The sequence below is a fragment of the Perca fluviatilis genome, chromosome 12, assembly GCF_010015445.1.
Source record: "Perca fluviatilis chromosome 12, GENO_Pfluv_1.0, whole genome shotgun sequence".
In the NCBI taxonomy this organism is placed as follows: domain Eukaryota; kingdom Metazoa; phylum Chordata; class Actinopteri; order Perciformes; family Percidae; genus Perca; species Perca fluviatilis.
Genome location: NC_053123.1, coordinates 2920205 through 2941304, shown reverse-complemented (window position 1 = coordinate 2941304; position 21100 = coordinate 2920205). Strand labels below are relative to the sequence as shown.

At 42.4% G+C, this 21100-nt stretch overlaps 1 protein-coding gene across 1 annotated transcript; it reads left to right on the top strand.

The window, feature by feature from the left end:
• The first annotated feature begins 262 nt into the window (after positions 1 to 262).
• On the top strand, positions 263 to 19848 carry wdr4 (WD repeat domain 4). The gene is made up of 11 exons (XM_039817733.1): positions 263 to 408; positions 1668 to 1733; positions 2094 to 2240; positions 2457 to 2613; positions 4691 to 4803; positions 5258 to 5318; positions 8356 to 8451; positions 12636 to 12700; positions 15273 to 15459; positions 16319 to 16388; positions 19465 to 19848. Exons 1-11 carry the CDS (start codon positions 326 to 328, stop codon positions 19653 to 19655), a joined length of 1236 nt encoding a protein of 411 aa, XP_039673667.1. The 5' UTR covers positions 263 to 325; the 3' UTR covers positions 19656 to 19848.
• The last annotated feature ends 1252 nt before the right edge of the window (positions 19849 to 21100 follow it).

Sequence of the window (21100 nt, the reverse complement as noted above, 5' to 3'; positions counted from 1 at the left end):
ATCAGCAGCTCTCTTGTGTACATTCTGTACTTTTTCCGAGGGGGCGTGTGTTGTGTAGTTGGCTGGTGTCGTAATTCGCACGCGACAAAATACCAATTGCCCGCCCTGCCCTTCCGCTGATTGGCTAGTACTCGTTGCCTTCGTGGGATGGATATACGTATATGGTTGGTTGGTTAGGTTTAGCAATGAGGAGTGATTGGTTAGGGTTAGGTAAGAATTGCAGGAATAGCCAATCAAAGGCAGAGTGGGTCGGGATCGGATATGCCTTTGCAATCCAAGGAAATCGCCTCCGCGTGGGCCACCGTCGCATGTACACACAGCAGCCATGACTGCTGTCGGTTTCTGTGTAGAGTGGTTTATTTTCACCTGCGACAAGAAACTCGTGGCAATTCACACCAAACAGGCCAGGTTTGAATGACTTTCCGCGTTTTCTTCATAATTAATTCATATGATTTGCCTGTGCGTCAGGTTATCTTTGCTGGCTAGCACATGTTAGCTAGCTGGCAGTCGTTGGTCATCCTAAATACACGTTTGGAAAGACTGGGAAAGCATGAGGAATGTCTAGGTTCATTTCCAGATTTTATAAGTTATGAAATTGCACATACGTTTGGAAACGTGTGTGAAGGTTTGGCACTTATCATCATTATCATCTCATGCTTGATGCCGTGTTTTCATACAGTAATATTATCATTGTAAGTTGCACAGGGTAGAAAGAGTAGGGTATTTCTAATATCATCCTCCTGCAAAAGTACGGTCTTTAGATGTCAGTATAAGTTGATAAAGATTAATTGTATTGGCAGCTAGTATGAAGGGCTGTATACTTTTCAGCACAATACTTCAGTCAATACCTTACCTAGAGAAATATAAACATTAGGTTTTACAAACCCTTCTTTTAATTTACAAAATAAGCCAGTTCTTAAATGTGAAATGTTGTCTAAACACAAGTAGCTGTGACTAAATAAAATACAGCTTCAAAATGGCAAAGTTAGGATTGAAATCATGGATCTGAATTAGTGCTATTGATTGATTTGTTGATGGCAGGAAAGTAAACCTTAACTATTTTGATAACTGATTAGGCATTTAAGTCCTTTTTCACCAAAACATTCTCTTAAGTTTTTCCTTAATAATCTACTAAATGAAAATAGAATGATCTCTTTCAAGTTATACAAACCAGGAACTAAATCTACACCAACAGGGGAGAAGCAGTGGCAGCCTGTTAGTAGTGTCCTGAGGAGTGTCCCAGTGTCTGACTGACGGGACAGTTTCAGACTGTCCCGGGACAGTCAGACACTGTCCTGTTCCCTGTCCTGTGACTCCCATGACTGTCCCGGGACAGTCAGACACTGTCTTGTACACTGTCCTGTGACTCCCAGACACTGTCCTGTGACTCGGACAGTGTCTGCGAGTCACAGGACAGTGTGCAGGACAGTGTCTGACTGTCCCGGGACACTCCTCACAGACACTACTAACAGGACAGGACAGTTTTTGCTGCCGCCGCTGCTGCAACAGGGACCTCAATTGGAATTAAGTGATTTAATTTTCATGTCATTAAAAGATACAGGTAAACTGTACAGAGCTCATATCAAACTAGATGACATTATGGAACTGGCATTGTGCGGGGAACTAATCCAAACTGAAAACATTAGCTCTTGTGTACTTTGTTGCAGATCGTTTGTGTTTGACTGTGGCACTGCTGAGAAGAAGCCAAAGAATGCGAAGGAGGATAACAACAGGTAAGAACAAGCACGTGACTCATGGTTGTCAAGTAAGTGGTAAAGCCGAGTGTTTAGCAAAGGAGGCGACCTAATGGATTGTTGGTGAGGAGCTATGTGAGGTTATCTCTGATGAATGAAGTCTTAATTTTAACATTCATTTTTGTAGCATTTACGCATCTAAAAACATGCCTCACTGTTGCACATAAATAAACAAAAAGAAAGACACGCGAAAGTAAAATGCATATGAAAAGGGAAAGATGACCTGCAAAAGTAAAAAAAAAAATGAAATAAGATAAAAAGAACACACTTAAAAATTGGAAAGCTTAATAAAGTTTACTTGTAATTTTGTAATTTAAGCTTTGTCTCCTCTGTCCTTAGTGATGGCGGTGCCTCAGAGGAAACGGGAAGTGACAAAGTCCTTGCCTTCGCCGTGTCGCCATCTGGAAAGTTGGTGGCGCTGACTGATGACAGCAAGAGACTGGTCCTGTTTCGCTGTGAGCCCTCATGGCAGTGTATCAGTGTCAGGTACAACTCTGTCGTGTGTGTGTGTGTGTGTGTGTGTGTGTGTGTGTGTGTGTGTGTGTGTGTGTGTGTGTGTGTGTGTGTGTGTGTGTGTGTGTGTGTGTGTGGTTTTGTATGAACAGGTAAACCGTGAATTTTCCACTAACATCGCGATCGACGAGAACTACAGCTGTCACCAAGACAACTGAATGTGATATGTCGTGTGTGTTTGTGTCCCAGGTGGGTAGTTAGGAGGTGCACCTCCCTGATGTTCAGCCAGGCGGAGGACAAGCTGCTGGCGACTGACAAATCAGGAGACGTGTACTCCTTCTCAGTGGTGGAGCCGCAGAGGGACGGAGAGCTGAAGATGGGCCACCTGTCCATGTTGCTAGCTTTAGTAAGTGTTAATAGATTCACATTATATATATATATATATATATATATATATATATATATATATTTTTTTTATATATATATATATATATATATATAGTTCCATCACAGGATCCACTTACAGTATGTGGTGTTTCTGAAGTTGTCAGCCACAGCTCGTATCCCTCTTCAGTGGATAAAGGGAAGGTGTCAGTATGTTAAAAACAGACGTCTGCGCGACGTGTTGTCCGACCACGTCTGAAGTCCAGAGTGAGTATAGCTGTTCTGATCGGCCACACGAAGGCAGGGTAAAAAGCCTGCCGGGTTGGCTCAGTGGGTAGAGCAGGCTCCCATGTGCTGAGGGGCTTGTGCCTCGGCGCAGGGGTCCAGGCTTCGGGTCCGACCTGTGGCGGTTTCCTGCATGTCTTCCCCCTCTCTCTCCCCTTTCTCACCTAGCCGTCCTGTCGATTTAAGGGCGGAAAAGCCCCAAAAAATAATCTTAAAAAATAGCCTGCCGTCATAGACCTCTTGCAGACATGGAACACGTAGCATTGCTGCCTTCATGCAGCTGTTAAAATAATGGCTTTTTGTTATTCAGATATATGACTGCACGCATACGCAATACCTGGCACCTGGTGAGAAAAAGAGAGCGGAGAGAGAGGGATAAGGCTGTGAGTAAAACATGTTATGATAAGGATGAAGATGTGTGTTTCTGTGTGTACAGTGATGGATTAAAACTTACAACAGTGCACAGGAATTGAATGACAGGATGTTAAGTTAGGACTTGATGCGGTCCAATTGGTCAGTTAGGACCGAAGACAAACTCTCGTTTAATTCCTATTTTCTCACATGCTTTGTGTAAAGCATTTTGAGGGATATTCATTTATTTATCCATGCAGTTGTAATGGTTTTCTTTGTGTGCATAAGTTACAATAAAGTGGTTTGAGAAGGCGGAACAAGACACCTTTTTCTCTGTCTTGTGCATGTCAAACCTCATGGTGCTCTAGTCTTGACGTCTTTCAGTTCAGGCTTCTGCTGTGTTGAAGGGGATACAGAAAAGTAACCCTTCTAGTAAGATTGACGTTGTGGCTTTTCTGTAAAATTGACTCCGGTGCTTATTCAGACATGAGGCCAACACGTTTGCCCGTTTTGGTTCAGAATGACCTGCTAACGGTATCTTCCGTCTAAAAATCTTCTATATGTGAAGTCAAATACCAAAAACAACACAAAGGGTTAAATGGTAAAATTACCAGGCCAATATGGAGTCCAATCCAACCTAATATCATTAAACATTACTCTGCGAATGTGCTGTTAAAGAGTTGTATTTGGCGATTTAGTGTTTGTTAATGTAGCAACTGTACCGTCTTATCCTGACCACTTAGGCTACGTCTTAATGCTTAATTCAGATTTTTTTTGCTCAGATCCAATTTTTTGTTTGGCTGTTCACATGACCTTTTTTTAAAATTCGGCCTATATCAGATTCCAGTGTGAACAGTGTGTTTGCGGTTTCGAACTGACCCAGATGCTCAAAAGACCAATTACAATGACATCAGACGCAGCACGCTGCTGCACTAAAGTTAGGGAGGTTATGGAGGAAGTAAGCATTGTCGCTTTTATTTCAAAATGTTTGTGTAATGGCAGCCCTAACATCAATGAGCATACACTAATCAGGTCTAACACCTCCCTCTCCCTCCATTGACTTGCTCCATCACTGTTCTCCATTTTGTAGGCCTAGTCAAGTTTTTAATGTTACTGTCTGTGTCCAGGGCTAACTCCCGCCGGCGCATCATTGTGACAAATGTCGATGTAGATTGAGGTAAAAGTCGCATCAAATACTCCTTGGTTGTTCACACTGCGGCCGCATTGAAAAAAGTCTGACCTGGGTCTGATTCAGGACCACATATGGAAGTGGTCTAAATCTGATTAGAAAAAAATAGATCTGGGCAAGATTTGAGTGTTCACACTACTTCTGAAGAAGTCTGATCTTGAAAAATCTGATTTGGGCCACTTTTGCCTGCAGTCTGAACGTAGCCTTATTGATGTACCGTTGTCTCAGAGTGAGATGTTTGACTGAATGATTGCCCCCTACTGCTGTCTTTCAGAGCATGTCGCCGGACGACAAGTACATCATCACAGCCGACCGTGATGAGAAGATTAGAGTAAGCCACCTCAGGTCTCCGTACAACATCCAGTCCTTCTGCCTGGGACATCAACAGTGAGTAACTCAACCCAAAGGGGACAAATCCCTGTGTTATGTTAAACTTCAATATTCCTCACACTGATAGCTGTGTTGTAATTCTGATTGAACATTAGGCTCTAAATCACATTCAGTCGCCTTTTAAACTGCTTTGTGGACAAAGTTGTCCATCAGTCTACTTGAAACTGGAAGGGTCGGAAAGGAGTAAGGACAAAAGAGCCAGAGGAGATCGTTTTGTCACTTTTACGGACAAAAAAAGAAACCCACGTCTGTTGCATACATGACATGCATAAGAAGTTTAAAGTGCAGCATTTCTGGTTTAATCCTCATTATTTCAAACCAATACTACAGCAGCGGGAACATCCACACAGCAAAGTATCGCCTTATTTTTGTGTTTCCTCATTGAGATTTAGTAAAGTGTGATTTGATCAAAACTGTTTCTGTTATTCTGTTTTGTCCTGCTTTCTCTCAGGTTTGTTAGTGCTCTGCTGGTCCCATCGGGTCATCCAAACTGGCTGCTGTCTGGATCAGGGGTATGTGTGCATTTCACAAAGTTACTGTAACACACACATGCATGCACATCATGCACACAGGCCATTTATCACTATTATGTGCTTCATATTCTCCATTTTAGTCTATAGTCCATTAACATTCAGGTGGAGATGTCGCTTGGATTTCCACCTGCTAGATGATTTTGAGCTACAACTGTTGTGGTTCTTAAGTCCAACACCTAGTCACTAAATCTAATCCAAAAAAATGCAACAAAGAATCAACAGACTTTGGAAAAGATCTGCATGTTATTCATTGTTGGCAAACTTTTGTGCTTAGCGCTGTTTGTGCCTCTGAATGCATGTTTTTCTTCTCAAGAGCCTTAAAAGCTATACTACTAGCATGTGGTCATGTACATCTTCAAACAGTTACATTTTGGAGTATAGCTGGGTTCGTGAGTTAGGAAGATAGAGTCCCCATGCAACCCCCATGCAACCCATTGTTCTAATTGGCTTTTTCATTATCCTGCAAGGTGTGTCTATTGAACACATTTTGAAGTTCCCAACTCAAAATATTGTCTCATTGTCCATTTGGTGGCCATCTTTACGGCATTCTTGGATTTCTGCTGAAACAATTTTTAACAAGAGATCATACGGAGACAATATATCAATTTTTTTATTTGTTTTTATTGAGAGGGTTATGTCTTGATCTTAACATGTTTGGTATATTTAAACTTGAAAATAAATCTTGCAGAATATCTGTCTACATAATTTATATACCAAACTACACCATCCAGGCAAACTCTCGAATCAACTCAAATTGGCAGTGATGAGATAAAAATAACAAAATATCAATTAAAGCTCCATTGTGTAAGAACTTCTCCCATCTAGCGACGAAATTGTATATGACAACCAACTGAATATTACTTTCTAACACCCCCCCCCCCCATTCTGAGTGTGTTGTAACTCCTACGGTGGCCGTATTATATCAAGAAGTACGACTTCGTCTGTGAGAGTTCCTTCCAGTTTTTATATAGTTTTATATAGTTAGTTAATTTGGTACCATTTCATTGCTAACATCAGCTATCAGGTTCCCAAAAAATATGCAAGCTAATGTTAGTAAAGCGCTATCGTTATTCTGTATATTGTACGAGATTAATAGTGTAAGGCAATGTTTACAGCGTAGGAGAGAAGCAGCGGAGGATTGTGTTTTTAACATATTTCTCTGAGCAGTATGAACGATGTCAATGAAACCAAAATGAGCTCTTAGTATCTCCATCGTTTCCACGCAGCTGTTCTAGCTGGAGCTAGTCTGTGTTACAACTCCATGACGTGAGTTTTCTGCCAGGGAAATCACAACACATATGTTTACATTTATGTTACAACGTAGACAATCCTTTTTCATCACTGACACAAGGAAAAGTATCCTAGACGTTGTTCTAGTGTTGTGCACACAAGCTATAAAACTTCGAATTTACACAAATAGCAGAATTACCTGTCGAGAAGAAAGACAACTTCGGCGTCCCTTTTTAAAATCCTTGCTCCTCATGAGCTCTTTCCATCTTGGAAAAGCCACTCCAATATTAACTTTGGTCTTTGCCTGTCGCGTTGTCGTTTTAATTCTCTTTTTAACTTTCTTGGCGACTCCGTTACGTGTCCTCGAGAATAGGCGTGATCCTCCATCTTCAACAGGCTTTCAAATCTGCCGGCAGTCGCTGAGTAATCTTCTCCCCCTCCCTCCCTGGCATTCGTCACGGTGCCACTGAGTGTAAAAGCGCGAAACTCCGAGGTATGTCCCTCTTTGGCTAATGGATTTTAAAGATGGAGGCACAATATGGTAGAATACATAGGAGCAAGTTGCTATCTATTCTGAATGATTCAGATTCTACGCTTACGAGAATACTTTGATTAGTTGGAGGAAGTAATTACACATGAATGAGCACATATTTGTGAAAGAACAAATGTTTTTTTGCTAAGAATCAACTCTGTACACTGTATAGGTTTAAATAAGTGAGAATAATAAGGAAAATGTTTCTCTACTAGTTTAATGTTGCGTGACAGAACAAGATACAGAATTGGTAAGCAATGTTATGTTTTTTTTCATGGTGCCACTGTATATTTAGCCATCATTTTTAGGAAGCTCTTCATAGGCAATCCAGTGTTTCTTCTGACCCACCACAATATCAACATTTGCTGCCACATATTGATTATCCATTTTTGGAGCTGCACGCCCCTCTCTCTTGCTCTGTCTCTCTCTCTCTCACAAATACATTGGATTTGTTCGTAAACAGTCACTTCGAGCAGCAAAGCGCACTCGTGCAAAAACTGGACCATTCGTTAATTCGGAGTGCTGTTGGAATATACATACCATTCAGTATTTCTCTTTCTGAAGAGGAGAGGGAGCAGGAGCGTGCCAAGCGCAGTGAAAGTCAAACTTAACCCTTTTGTTAATTGTCTATCATTGTTCCAAACTACTTTCAGGGGCGTCAGAGTGGGGGTGCAAAGGGGACTGAGTAGAGCTGTAATCATTCCTTAAAAGTTCGGCCCGACAAAGCCCGAGCCCGACACACAGCTCTTTTGCCTTTTGTCAAGAATGAGTCATTTCTCATTATGCACTTGGTCAAAAGTTTTCCACACCTCAGACTTTGCTTTCTTTGCCAGTGCAACCAAAATGTAATCGCCAGAGGCCAGCCTCCGTTTCACCTCCTCAGCATCCGTTTTCGCGCTAATTTAAACGCATCACCTGACCGCTCATTTACCGCACAACCCGGAGTGCGATAAATGAGCCCGTGTAAAATGATAGAAATTAAGACCGAACCCATGTAAGGAGGGCCCAAAAAGATGCTAGAATGAATAGCTGTGGATGTGGGGAGGGGCCCATAGAGAATACCTTTCTATGGCCCAGAATTTTATGCTACACCCCTGCCTACTTTAGATGCATTTTAATACAGCAAAGATCTACTGTACAATGAAACTTTTGACAGCATAATGTCGAAGCTGACCCAGAGGCTCCATCAGGGAAAATGAAGTCAAACCAATGTGCAGTTGAGTTTGAGTGTAATGTGTGTGTCGTGTTTGTCAGGACGGGACCATGAAGCTGTGGGAGTATGAGTCCGGCCGTAAGCTGCAGAGCTGGGACCTTGAAGAGACACCGAGCTCTGATGGTGACAAACAGAAGGTAACCACAGCAACCACGGCATGTTTTATCCTACAACAATAAGGCTGTAGCATGCCCTGATGACTTTGGTGACCCCTTGACTTTCCATCTAGTTCCACAGTGAGGTTGACATTTGAGTGAAATGTCTCGACGGTTATTGTTGGATTGCCATAAAATGTGATCCACAAATGGATGTTCCCTTCAGGATAAACTCTCTATACATGTGGTGATCCTCTGACACTTGGGTTTAGGACCAAAGCTGTATTTTGTGTTTCATGCTAATTAGCAAAGGTTAGCATGCTAACATGTTAAACTAAGATGCGTTAAGATGCAGGCACTGTGCCTAATCTGACACAGCTGCTAACATGGCTGTAGACTCTCTGTTGTTAGTATCAAACTCCTCTTTGTGTTATTATGGACAGTGTTTCCTTGCTGAGCCGTTGCCGTTAGATGAGCTCATAGCTGTATATGGAAGGTATTGTGCTCTTTATAACTAAAGCAGGACTTATTTAGCACATAATCTACAGACTCCAAGGTTTTATTTCAGACATGGAGGCAATTTATATCTGACCTCTGGTGACCTTCAACAATGTATTTTTCCAGTTTTTGCCCACCACTCTACATTATAATCTTTATAAAAGACAAGCCTTAATTTCTTTCGAAAATAGACTTTTAAAATGAATAGATTTTGTGAAAGAGAACCCTATTTCCTATGCTTTTGTGCGTAAGTGACTGATCTTTGAAATTGGTCCAGTATTAAGCAAGAACGCTGTCACCAGCAGCCGCACACAGGGCTGCAATGTAATCCTATAGGACAAATCTGCATCGTTAATTTTGTCCAGTGAAAGTTCTGTTTTTGCCGCTGACAGACTCAGATTATTATTCTAAGTGTCTGACAACATTTTGGAAAGGATCCCTACAGAGATAGACCTTTTAGTTAAAGAGTAACATTTTTCTTTATTTAACCAAAAACAGATCCAAAATAGCTATCACTTAATTCACCAGACTCCATTTAAAAAATAAATAAATAAAAAAAACAAACATACTTTTTGCGTTTATAGAGCCAACCTACTTTCACATGTAAATCAGTAAACTGTGTTTATTTCAACCAAAACCAAGCTGAGTTGTGATTGTTGGAAAAGTGGAAAGATGACCAAAAATGGCTTTTCATAGTTTTATTTTGTGTCTGTCAATTTTGAATGAATTTCTTCATTTTTGAGTACATTTCACGATAATAAAATGATTGTTTAATTACATGGAGTCTGGTGGGTTTAGGGATAACAATTTCGCAGATGTTTTTATGTTTTAAAAAAAAAGGCTCTTTAAAGGTCCCATGGCATGAACATTTCACTTTATGAGGTTTTTTAATATTAATATGAGTTCCCCCAGCCTGCCTATGGTCCCCAATTGGCTTAAAATGGTGATAGGTGTAAACCGAGCCCTGCTCTGCCTTTGAGAAAATGAAAGCTCAGATGAGCCGATCTGGAATCTTCTCCTTATGAGCTCATAAGGAGCAAGGTTACCTCCCCTTTCTCTGCTTTGCCCGCCCAGAGAATTTGGCACACCCATGAGAGAGAGAGAGAGACATCATGGCTTTCAAACGAGCAAAGTGGCAGTTGGTCAAGGCCACAGCCCCACCCTTCACCTTTCCCCCCCTCTCTCCTCCTCAATACCTAGAGACACAAAATGGCACATCCTAAGGAAAGCTCATTGTGGGACTGGCTCTAGTGGCTGTAATTCTGCACCAATGCTGAATTTCGGGAAAGAGACTTCAGATACAGTATTAGGGGACCACTAAGGTCTATATAAAAGAGACTTCAGATACAGTATTAGGGGACCACTAAGGTCTATATAAAAGAGACTTCAGATACAGTATTAGGGGACCACTAAGGTCTATATAAAAGAGACTTCAGATACAGTATTAGGGGACCACTAAGGCCTATATAAAAGAGACTTTAGATACAGTATTAGAGGACCACTAAGGCCTATATAAAAGAGACTTCAGATACAGTATTAGGGGACCACTAGGTCTATATAAAAGAGACTTTAGATACAGTATTAGAGGACCACTAAGGTCTATATAAAAGAGACTTCAGATACAGTATTAGGGGACCACTAAGGTCTATATAAAAGAGACTTCAGATACAGTATTAGGGGACCACTAAGGTCTATATAAAAGCATCCAAAGAGCACCATGTCATGGGACCTTTTAACAGAAAGGTCGACCTCCTTATATTTATATATAATCTCAGCCTGTCAATGTCAAAACAAGCACGTTTGTGGATGTAAATTGAAGGTGCGCAATTGCCCTTTAACTTCCACTGCAGCTTGTTTCGCTGACTGCCGACTGCAGCAATCTCGCTTAATACTGGACCTGTGAAAACAGACAAACCCAGAGCTGTCCACTTGCGATCGAATCGCTCAGATGGGATTTTAATACCAAGTCAGAACAGGCCCTGAGTCCCTCTCAGTCTGCTTCACTTCCGCTTTGTAAACTCTGACGCAGGTAAGCCACACCCACCCCAGCCTGGCGGAAAATAGCAACCAACACTAGTAAATAGTCAGGCTTATGCTGTGAAGAATTATATATTTATTGAGATAAGGTCTACTGGAAGCCCTGCAATGAAGGTGATAAGGTTGTACTGTAGTTAATGAGTTGTCTTCTTTAGTTGGGAAGTTTACAAAAATGCTAGCTTGTGTTGAAGATAAAAGCATCATGAGTTGAGCCAGGCAACGTTGCTATTAAATGGCTTCTCATCATATGCTGGTCCCCTATGGCTTGGCTGTTGACCCTAACCCTTCAAAACGGCAGTCCACAAACCAATGGGTGACTTCACCGCTGCTACGGTGCTCCACTATATTTACAGTCTATGATCCAGGGCCAACATGGAGGCTTTTGTGAGAAGGAAATAACTAAAATAAGGAAAACTATGAAAGTGCAAGAGATGAACAGGTGTTTGTTTTGTTAGAAGTCCATTCAAGCCTTCAGACCCCAAAGGTTTGGTCTTTTCTCATTGCTTTGTTTTGTCAACTTGGGACTAGGGTTGGGTATTGTTTGGATTTTTACGATTTTGATGCCGAACCGGTACTTTTAAAACTATTCCGATTCCTAAACCGATTCTTGTAAGTGTAATATGTTTACTAGCGATCATGTGCAGTGAATGGTTAACATGCTGTTACGGTGGCAGGGTTAGCTCAGTTGGTAGAGCAGGCGCTCATATATAGAGGTTTACTCCTCGACGCAGTGGGTTCCACTCCAACCTTTTGCTGCATGTCATTCCTCCTTTCATCTTCATCTGTCCTGAGGAAATAAAGGCCTAAAATGCCCAAAAAAATTATCTTTAATATGCTTTAACGTCCGTTTTGGTGAGCCCAGAGGGAAAATATGGCATTGTAAAAGTAGCCTACATTTACGGTAGCTAGCTAACGGTAGACTACAGAGAAAGGGGGATATTTTTACGTCTGTTTCGGAGCTACAGAGGGAAAATATTTCAGTTGACACATTAAGTGGAACCGAAATTTGCGTTCTAATCCGGTCCGATTCCTACCGGGTTAATGAAAAAAAAAAAAACCAAAAAATTTTTTTTTCCCTCTCAAATATAATATAAAAAAAAAAAAAATATCCCCATACTTACCAAAAATTTTTTTTATTGCTTTTTGTCCTTAAAAGGATCATTCCTCCTGTTATTTTAGTGTTGGGTCCAGTAGGTGTATCAGAGGTTTGATGCTGAGGGGAACTGCAGAGTTGGTGATAATTCTCTGTGGGTTTGTTACTATGAGCGATACATTTCACATTAAACATAGCTATTTGAGGGCGCCCGGGTAGCTCACCTGGTAGAGCAGGCGCCCATATATAGAGGTTTACTCCTCGATGCGGCAGGTTCGACTCCGACCTGCGGCCCTTTTCTGCATGTCATTCCCCCTCTCTCTCCCCTTTCATGTTGTCCTGTATAGATGAAGGCCTAAAATTCCCAAAACATTACACATTATTTGATCCATTGTGAATATATAAATATTTATTAATGCAGCTTTAAAGTGCCTGTCCTCTTTCAAGCCCTTGGTTCTTTCAACTCCGTAGGCAGGACACTCGGTGCTTTTACTTACTAATTACCAGTACAAGGACAGGTCTCCTATTTTGTTAAAAAGATCACTGAGAAACCTGTCATGACTCCACCACTCTGTCTGTCTTTGTTTTATTTTCCCAGAAGCCAACTGTGTGCCGCATCGCCAGCTCTCCTGATGCTCGCCATGTAGCCGTACAGTGTGAGAGGTGAGCGTGTGAGTCAGTCATGTGACTCTGCAGGTAGAGGGAACAGACGGCACACAAGTCACAGTGTTTCCTGTTGACATGATTAGCTTTGTATGAAGTGCACAGGAGAGTTGAATGACATGGGACAGCATGAAACTGGTGGCTGGGTGTTATATTGGGAATGTGTGACCTGATCCAAGTGCAATCAAATCATTCCTCATCAAAACATTCCTCCAAAGCCAATCTACTGTCTATAAGCCAATATTATTTTGTGTCCAATAAATGGAGATTTTATATGGATCCCTTAAATGAGTTATATTTAAGAATTGTGACTGAATTAGGAATGCAACTAAAGATGTTTTTTTTTGTTACCACTAACGTTAGAGCGCAGAGCATCACTGTTGCTTCCTTCACCCTCTGTGTGAGCAGCACACAGGGGGTGAAGGCTTCCACAAGCTCTCTGAGCTCTTTCAGTCTAATAAATACATGAATAAACAACTCTGAAATGCCACACTCATATAAACACAAGCACAATAGCCGTCACTAACCTTCCTTTCAGTCTTTCAGCCTGAATCGGCTCCCCGGCCCGCTGGCAGTTACTACTCCCTGCTGTGGTGTGGGCTTTGGGCTCTCTGTCGCCGTGATACGGCACTCTTCTACTTTTTTGTTTATTTTTTCACGATTTTAAAAACCAACTTTTCATTTTTCTAATCATTCAGATGTGGGCAGGTGGTTAATGACACATTTTCCTGTGGTGTGACAGGCTCGGAACACATATTTATTAGGGATCGACCGATACTGGATTTTCAAGGCCAAGACCAATACCGATTATTAGGGTTGGGTACCAAAACCCTAATTCCTCCCGGTTCCACTGTGGAACCGGTAGGAATCGGACCAGATTAGAACGCAAATTTCGGTTCCACTTAAAGATGCAGTAGGTAAGTCTTATAAAACTAACTTTCTGTCATATTTGCTGAAACTGACCCTATGTTCCAGTAAAACTACATGAATTATGTAAAAAAAAAAAAAAAAAAATTGGCAAAATTCCACCGCTCCCGGTTGATTTTCTCCAATCAGGGCCACAGGGGTGTCTGTCTGCCTGTCAATCACTGCTCAGGCACGTACACGCATATATAGCGTTCTCCCTCCCCCCCATCCCGCGCACGAAAGGTTTCCCAAAACTCCGTGAATATTGGAGTGGCTTTTCAGAGGTGGCGTGAGCTCTGGGATTTTAAAGATCTGAAGAACGATGCAGACGTAGCCACATTTCCTCTCAACAGGTAACATAATTACCATGAATGATTTATCTTTCACTTGGTTATTAGTAGTCAAAAGTCCACAAAGCTAGGTTGGTGAGGATGATGGTAACAGTGGTCGGTCTGATATGATGCTGAAATGGCTAACGGTAGCCTGCTAGTTAGCATCGTTTTACTGTTGGTGAGTAAAGTTAACGTTGTGTTAGTGTTTAGTTATTGAACATGTTGTCTGTCTGACATGCCGACACTTCTGTCAAACTCCCTTGTGTGGGAGGGGCTTAGGAGACGGTTTGGGCTGCAGCAGAAAGGGGGGAGGGACTAAGAAGTTGTCGATGTTCAAATTTGTTGGCAAAGTCCTGGATCTTCACAATCTTACCTACAGCAGCTTTAATGTGTCGACTGAAATATTTTCCCTCTGTCGCTCCGAAACGGACGTAAAAATATCCCCCTTTCTCTGTAGTCTACCGTTAGCTAGCTACCATAAATGTAGGCTACTTTTAAAATGTCATATTTTCCCTCTGGGCTCACCAAAACAGATGTTAAAGCATATTAACCATTCACTGCACCTTTCTTGGATGTCATTTTTCAGTTTTTCAAGTACCGGTTTGGCATCGCAATCGTAAAAATCCAAACGATACCCAACCCTACCGATTATTAGTAGTTTGTGAAACCGATAACCAATATTTGGAATTTTACATTCTTTGGAATTTTGGAATGTTATAAACTCCCAACACAAAACTTTGTTTAGATGCTTTAAGCAATTCTATAATAAATTAGAAACTTTCAACATAATACCCAGTAAAAGATAGTCAGTCAGATAGTGTTGTGGGGGACATTAAGTCAGACTCAGTGGGGAGTGAAACCGAAGCAGAGTGACAGACACAGAGCTGTAGCCGAGCCAAAGTAGTGCACTTTATAATTAATTAACTTTATCAGTTATCAGGAAAATAAAATGCAGATAATTTGCCAACTGTCAAAAAAACAAAAACGGCCCTATTATCGGCCCTGGCCCTATTATCGGCCCTGGCCCCTAATATTTCTTGCTGCTTCACCAGGACTTTGACATGACAGTGACTGGCTGGCTGGCTAAAGCTATTTTTGCTTCTGATCTTTAAATGTATTTTTGGACCTATGGAGGCACAAGGTCACTGTGGAGCTGTATAGTGTATACTGTTCATGTAGGTGACACCTAAAGTAGGTCAGAGGAAAAGGGGAGCACCCAGTGAAGCCATCCCTTTTTAATGTTCCACATTCAGAATTGGTCTCTTAAAAGTAACAGATCAAGCCAGCAATCAGCTGACTGATTCAACACTTTGGTGGTTCCTGTGTGTCCTCAGAGTGTCCACAGTTCAGTTCTTTACTCTGGACCAGGAAGGTGAAGACAAGCTTGTGCCACACAGCAGGCTCTCCCTCCCCCACTGTCCCCTCGACATGACCTTTGACCTGGAAGGCCGCCTCTGGGTGCTGATGGACTCCAGCGATGCACCACTCCAAATTTACACACACAAACGAGACTCCTGGGAGGTACAGTGTGATACACATTTAGATACTGATCTTAGCTTATAGGTTTTCATACACAAACGCATACACCCGAGAAGATTTGTTGAAAAGGGATTAGAATCTACATATTAGCTACATTTGCGCTGAAATCGTGGATTTATCTTTCATGCCCAAAACAGTATAACGAGACTACTGGGTAGTGAAGAAGAAGACTTTATTTTTTAAACAGTTTTCTTACACCTCTTTGACAAACATTAAGGCCTGAGCATGCCATTTTCACTTTGACCACTTCCATGTTCACTCCTTCATGCAGTTTTGTGTCAGACTGCACATTACGTTGCATTATAACCATAGAAATAAAATGGATTTTTATACACTTGTTAAAATGATTATTGCATTACATTGAATTAATTACATCTGTGCATGAATGATGCATAACAAAACTCTTAAGTTAAAGGCCAAAAAAAAATCCTTGAATCGGAGCAGAGCAGCACCTGTGCTCTGATTGGTCGTCTCAGGACCTCTGACCTCACACAACTCCCCCACCTGTTCGGCACATCTGGCCAATAAAGGGTATTGCTGTTCAGCGTTAGCATAACAGCAGAGCCCGACAGGTGTCGGCGGTCACACCATTTTGAACTAGAGTAGCATGCAGCGCTCAGGACCCTGTAACTCGTCACTGGCTGTTTGGGCTACTGCACTTTAGCTGTTCTCTAAATAAGAGATGCACCAGAACTACGCAGACACCAGTGCACGTGTATAAACCCAGAGGAAGTTAGATGACACGCAGTTTACAGCAGGACACCATACATTTGTGGTTGCCATGGTATCCGCTAGCTGCTACGTTTTTTTATGTAACTGTCCACTCTCCTGCTCCATCTAGTGTGATGCTGAGAGCCCGGAACTGAGCCGAGTGACTGAAGCCTTCAAGCCCCACTGGGAGACACTTGAGGGTGAGTCAACACACACACACACACACACACACACACACACACACACACACACACACCTCTGCAGTACAATGTAGTTCAATTCAATCTCTGCATTTAACCTATCCTAAGCATTAGGAGCAGTGGACACATACAGCATCCAGGGACCAACTTGGGGTCTCGTTGCACTTTGACATAGGGCTGGGCGATATGGAGAAAATCAAATATACCAATATTTTTGACCAAATGCCTTGATATCGACATTGTGGCGATATTGTAGTGTTGACAATTGGAGCTTTCACAAAATATGCACACAATGAGATTTTTGATAAATAATAATCAGTTATGTGGATATAATTACTAAGCTAGAACAGTCTGGTAAGTTCAGAAAAGGACATTGCTTTACTGTAATGCAGCCTTTAAAACCGGGAAAAGATACCACTTTCATACCAGGATATTACGATATCCAAAATTTAAGACGATATTTAGCCTCAGATATCGATATAATATCGATATATTGCCCAGCCCTACTTTGACGTGTGGCCGGAGACTCAGCTACATTCTGCAGGGCTTTTATTCAGGACTATCTTATTTCATGAGGATGACCTCTGACACTGTGGATACATTAGTCATTTATTTTGAAAAGGGGGATGATGCTCCAATGATAAAATAAATATCAACATAAATCGCCTTTGACATTTTACACAATGCTGTGCAGCCTGCAAAAATAACACAGTCAGTGAAATTGACAAACAACCTTAAAAAAACAAAAAAGTGAACCGTCTCTCAATTTATAGGTTGAGGCTTGTTCAGTGACTACATTTAAGCATCTACCTAAGGTTGACCAGTAGTCTCGCTTTGCCTCCACAGTGCTAGTTGACCAGTAAAAGAGCAGCGCATCAAGATGGATAGAAACATGGGCGAGATTCAGCCATAGGCCTACATGTTTGTGCCACTCGCCAGGGTTCATACAGGAGGCAGCGGGGCAGCCATCTTGCGGAGCCTCACTGGCAGACCGCTGTCTCGCGGAGCCCCTGGCAGCCTGTTCGCTAAGCTTCACGAGCAGGCCGCTCGGTGAGCTTGCGATCTGCAACTATAGTTCCAGTGCCCTGTCTAGACCAGGGCTCAGTCAGATCCACACTCAGTTGTGCACCAAAATCGGCGAATAGCTTATGTATTGCGGCGGCTGTGGCTCAGGTGGTAGAGCAGTCGTCTACCAATCGGAAGGTCGGTGGTTCGATACCTGGCCTGCAGTCACATGTCCAGGTGTCCATGGGCAAGACACTGAACCCCAAACGGCTTCCAATGCTGTGCAATCGGTGTGCTTCGTTAGATTGTAACGGTCAGTGGCTGACAGATATGAGGAGAGTGTGTTTTTGCTCTCTGTGCTGGAGGTTTCAGGTTTCTTTGCAAATCAGACAGCAATTGGTTTACAGATTAGTGACGTGCCTAATCAAGCTTGCCTGTTACACGTTTGAATCTCCGATTTAAGTGAACGGCATAGACATCTCCCTCTTCAGCAGAAGGACGTAAAAACACTCGTGACAAACTGCAAGGATACAAGTGACTATGGTCGAGGTCTGAGGGGCACTTAAAGTTAAATTCATTATTTCTGTAGACTTAAAATCCTTTACCGTTTTATTTGCTACCCTGGCATTTGGCCTTTGTGACCTTTAGGAAATTGACAACACCAAATCCAAGTGTCATTGCCCCTAAAATGGTGAAATTAATATCTTAATGCCTGTCGGGCTCGGGCCGGGTTCGGTCACGGCTCTGTCACCTGATCTGGACTCTACATGTCATAGCATGTTGTTACTGCAGCTGCACAGTTAGTTAAAGGGGCTGTAGTCTACAGTCCATACTGAAAAAAAGTGGTCTGGGATTGCCTCCACACGACTCTCACAAACGTTCCCTAACTCATCAAATACCTTTGTCACGGCCCTCAGCGTCTAAAACAGGTGCACCAGGCACTCCCATGCACTAGTAGGAGGAGTAAAAAGTATGCTGCGTTCAAACTACTGCCAAAAGTCCCATTTAACTCATCACTACCCCCACACCCTCTCTGGGTATGTGTAACAATTGTCATGGTGCACACATAGACTGTAAAAACCGTGGACGTAGCATCCATGACGTCACCCATCGGTCTGTGGACTGCTGTTTTAAAGCCTCCAGATGATAAAACCAGATGTGACGATTTTTGACGACCGGGTGGAGCTGGGGAGGAGCCAGTGTTTATGGTAGAAATGGCGCTGCACTAAGCTAAACGCTAAAGAGGCGAGTCATCCAGTGGAGATTTACCGCAGGTAAACACGGACCTTCGTTTACTGCCGCCATCCATCCGCATGGACAGGAAATCGACGATTGAGGCCATGAACTCATTATGAAAATGTTTATTGAGGTAATAAATCAAGGCAGAAGTAGAGAGGTCATTTCCCCATCACTTCTATAGGAACAGACTTCTTTTTGCAACCAGTGGAGTCGCCCCCTGCTGGAAATAAGAGAGTGCAGCTTTAAGGGGCTTCTGCATTGGCTTCACTTTTCAGACCCATGAGCTTCATCCATTATTTTACAGTCTTTGGGTGCACAGCAGGATAATACAGTGTTTCCTGCTTCCATCTTCCAAAGTTGATTCAGATGAGGTCAACATATGAGCAGGAGGAATCAAAGAGATTTTGATTATGTCCCCACCTCTCCTATTTCTCATATGCATGGGATAGGGCTGCTCCCTCTTGGCCGATTAGTCGACTAATCGGTCGTTTTGGTCTTAGTCAACTTAGATTTCTTTAGTCCATTAGTCATGTTTGATGCTTTTTTCATGCTGAATGACTTATTTTCCAAGAACCGTACGAGCACATCTCTGGTACACAAGAATTAAAGTGGTGCTTTTGCATGACTCTTTGCGGAGAAACTCAGATTTACAGATCTGTTGATTAAATCAACTAATCGATTAGTCGATACATTTGAATTAGTGTTAGTCGACTAAGAATTTCTTCAATCGAGAACAGCCCTAGCATGGGATTCTCTCTCACAGACAGTTTAAAGAGTTTAGCTGTGGTGCCCGTCACCAACCTTTTCCTCCTGCTGTTTTCCTACACTACAGCCTCCACAAGGACCGACAGCCGCTTCGAGCATCTGTACAAGGTGAGCTTTGACAACGTGACGGCGTACCTGCAGAAGAAGCAGCAGAGAGTGGAGGAGCAGCAGCTGAAGAGAGGAATGGCACAGAAAGCAAACGGCAACAAGAAGGCCAAGAAGGAGACGTCGGGAGCCGTCACTCGCTCATCTACCTGAAATGGACACTTTGAAAAGAGAGCTATTATTTCCTTAATGTTTGCTTTGAATAATGCATCGGACTTGAATGTGTTTATTTGATGAAGCCAGTGAAAGGGGTGTGCTTTACTGCATGACCGGTTTGGATGGATTTTTATGTTTGGCTCAAATTTCTGGCTGATTTTTCAAAATAAACGTTGCAGCTAACATTGAACTGTGCCTTCTGTTTCCGCCGCCATCGCTGCCTGAAACATTCCTTTTGTTTAACCACACGCCTCTCCTCATGTTGCCCTCTGCTTTTCATTCTGTACTTGTTACTCCCCATGCATTGCCCCACCTTTTTTAACCTATTTCTGTCTCGCGTTGCCAGACCTGAGAGTTTAAAATCCAAACACAAAGAAAGCGGAAGGTAACTGACATCCGGCGGAATTTCCAACGGTGCCGGAGCAATCCTGGAAGTGGAACGTCGTGGATATAGACTAACCTATTTATGTCTCATGCACAGAATTGATAGCCTGGAAATCCAGACCCAAATCTGAAAGATTAAGGTTCTGGCAATGAGTAATGAAAATGGCCCAACTCGAGGGGCGGCACCAAGCATGCATTTGAAAATCTTACTGCACGCAATTGGATAACACTACGACCAATCACAACAATACAAGCGGTGACGTATCCAGAGCCCCATACGCTTAGCTACCAGCAGAGCTAACTGGTAGATTAAAACTGTCGTCATCTGTTTAGCTGGCCTCTGGCCCACCTATATCAGATACACCGATGTGATTGGTGCAGCTCGGCTACAAGGGCATAATTAATGAGTATCATTACTGAATGCCAGAGAGACTCACTGAGCAAATTCAAATTGTGCTCTCGCGAGAACTCTGGATTTCTAGGGTATAGAATTGATGCAGCATGCCTGGATTTGAAGAATGTTTTTGATTTGCATGAGAGCCACAGAACGCGTGAGCAGCGACCTGTTTGTGAGAGGCAGCACATGGTGAAGTAGCCGCGTTGGAAAAGGCAGGCAAAGAGTAGAGTGGAAACCATGTGTTTTCACAGCAGGAAGCACAGGTGGAGCTAACGACATCACCGATGGTGTCACCACATCGAAGGGTCATTAATCCTTGCCAGTATGTCAACCTGCACAGTGCAAGTGCTCTGGAACTGGATCAACTAAATGGAATGCAAACATTATAAATATTTGTTGCACCTGTGTTTGACCCGAGCCATGTCCCAAATCCTACTCCAACTACACACCTTAGTATGTTGTTTGTTCAGGTAGCCACACCGTAGCTTCTACCACACATACAGAAACACAGATACGCAGGAATAACAACACACAGCAGTGAAGTGATAGTTATGCACGTTTCATTGGAACATTTCCAACTCATGTAGTTAGTGAGTTAAAAATCTGACTAATATATGTGTGTGTACCAATATCTTTTATGTTGTTGACAAAACATTTCCAA

Excerpts from the sequence above, each read along its gene's own strand:
- wdr4 (XM_039817733.1), top strand. The coding sequence starts at position 326 with ATGACTGCTGTCGGTTTCTGTGTAGAGTGGTTTATTTTCACCTGCGAC. Across the intron at positions 409-1,667 it reads ATTCACACCAAACAGGCCAG|ATCGTTTGTGTTTGACTGTG; the intron begins GTTTGAATGACT and ends ACTTTGTTGCAG. Across the intron at positions 2,241-2,456 it reads TGGCAGTGTATCAGTGTCAG|GTGGGTAGTTAGGAGGTGCA; the intron begins GTACAACTCTGT and ends TTTGTGTCCCAG.